At 49.5% G+C, this 1,548-nt stretch overlaps 1 protein-coding gene across 1 annotated transcript in view; it reads left to right on the top strand.

Annotated features, from left to right (window-relative positions):
- Positions 1-1,227: 1,227 nt before the first annotated feature.
- Positions 1,228-1,548, top strand: part of GPD1L (glycerol-3-phosphate dehydrogenase 1-like) — a 23,423-nt gene continuing 23,102 nt past the window's right edge. The window contains exon 1 of the mRNA XM_010186073.1: positions 1,228-1,341. Coding sequence (XP_010184375.1) covers positions 1,289-1,341 — 53 coding nt within the window. The 5' untranslated portion in view covers positions 1,228-1,288. The remainder of the gene's footprint in view (positions 1,342-1,548) is intronic.

Here is a 1,548-nt window from a genome sequence, read left to right on the forward strand (position 1 = left end):
CAACATTAATGACCTGGTAGCACTTGTTTTAACAGTAGAAAGGTTCTTTCTTCTCCATTGTCTGCAATGTTTTTGTTTAACAGATTGGCCATTCCTTACCTCAGATGCAGCTTAAATTAATCAATACTCCATTACAGGTAAAAGTCTCTATTCGGAATGGTATAAGTAGGCCTCTGTGACATAGTTCTGCAATGCATCTGAGGATTCTTCACGATGAATATATGTTTACATTATATTTTGGCTGTTAACAGAGTTTGTATAAACTTGAACTGTTTATTAGACTACAGTTTAGTTCATGGTGAAGATGTGTATTAAAGTTTAGGCTGCAGGCTGCCAGTAAGACAATGACAATTCCATGTAAAACACAGCGGTACACGCACAACCTCATAAAATGCTGCAGGCTGATGTACCTTCTAGATCGTTGGAGCACTGTCAGCTTTATGACAAAATCTATAGACATAATAATTTGTCTGCATTTTTTGTACCTCTCATTTAGTTTAATAAAGACTTTTTTTCCTGTCCAGATCGTCAAAATGATCCTGAAGTCCTTACATTAAATACGTTCTTTTTGCATAATTTTCATTCCCCTATTTCATTAAGCATTTGGACTTCAGTTGCTTGTGTCATTACTCAGATTTATAGGACTACGCCTTCCCAGTCCTCTCAAAAGCTAGGCTGGGTATTCTCAACTCTGGGCTCTGGATGCTTAAGGTAACCACAAGCAAAACACTGCCTCACAGGACTCAAACGATAATGAGATTAGAATTTTCTCCATATTAGGAAATGGAAGTGGAAATGAACATACTAATGCACACAGATTTGATTTATGCATGTTTTGGGTTATTTTTTCTCTCTCTTCTGCTTTAGTTTAATGTGATAGCAAACTGGCAGCCTTACTTCGAAGCTATTTAGCGCTGCTCCAGCGCTAGGAGAAAGCAAAAGAGTTTTATTGTGACTGAAATGTATGGTATTAATTGGGTAGAAAACAATGACAATAAGGATATGGCACAGAGCCTGCGGGACTGACAGCTTTGGTGGAGGGATGCCGCCATGGAGGCCCGCAGAGGACCCTCTGCCTCGCCCTCCATGGCAGTATTCCTCGATCCCTCCACAGAATCGGCAAGGGGGAGAGAACGAGCGAGGCGGAGCAGAACTACACTTCCCGGCAAGCCGCAGGGGCGGAGGGTGGAGAGGGCTATCTCCTGACGGCGGAGGCGGGGGGAGCGTGGGGCGGTCGCCTCACGGAGCCCATCGGCGCGGCCAGTGACGGGGCGAGGGTGGTGCTGCCATGGCGCTCTCCACGGCGCCCCTCAAGGTCTGCATCGTGGGCTCGGGGAACTGGTGAGTGCGGCGGCGGCCCCCTGAGAGGACTGACACCTCAGCGGCGTGCCCCGGTCCGGCCTTCCCTGCGGCTGTGCCTGCCTGGGCCTTGCTGTCGCTTCCCGCCCAGTGCTGTCGTTCCCCCCGGCCCACAGCCGGCGGGTCTCGCGCTCCCTTCAGGGCTCGCGGCGGGGGGGGGGAGCCGCGCCCCCGGGGCGGGCGGCCCCG

This window comes from Mesitornis unicolor, unplaced genomic scaffold (assembly GCF_000695765.1).
Source record: "Mesitornis unicolor isolate BGI_N332 unplaced genomic scaffold, ASM69576v1 scaffold27626, whole genome shotgun sequence".
Lineage (NCBI taxonomy): Eukaryota > Metazoa > Chordata > Aves > Mesitornithiformes > Mesitornithidae > Mesitornis > Mesitornis unicolor.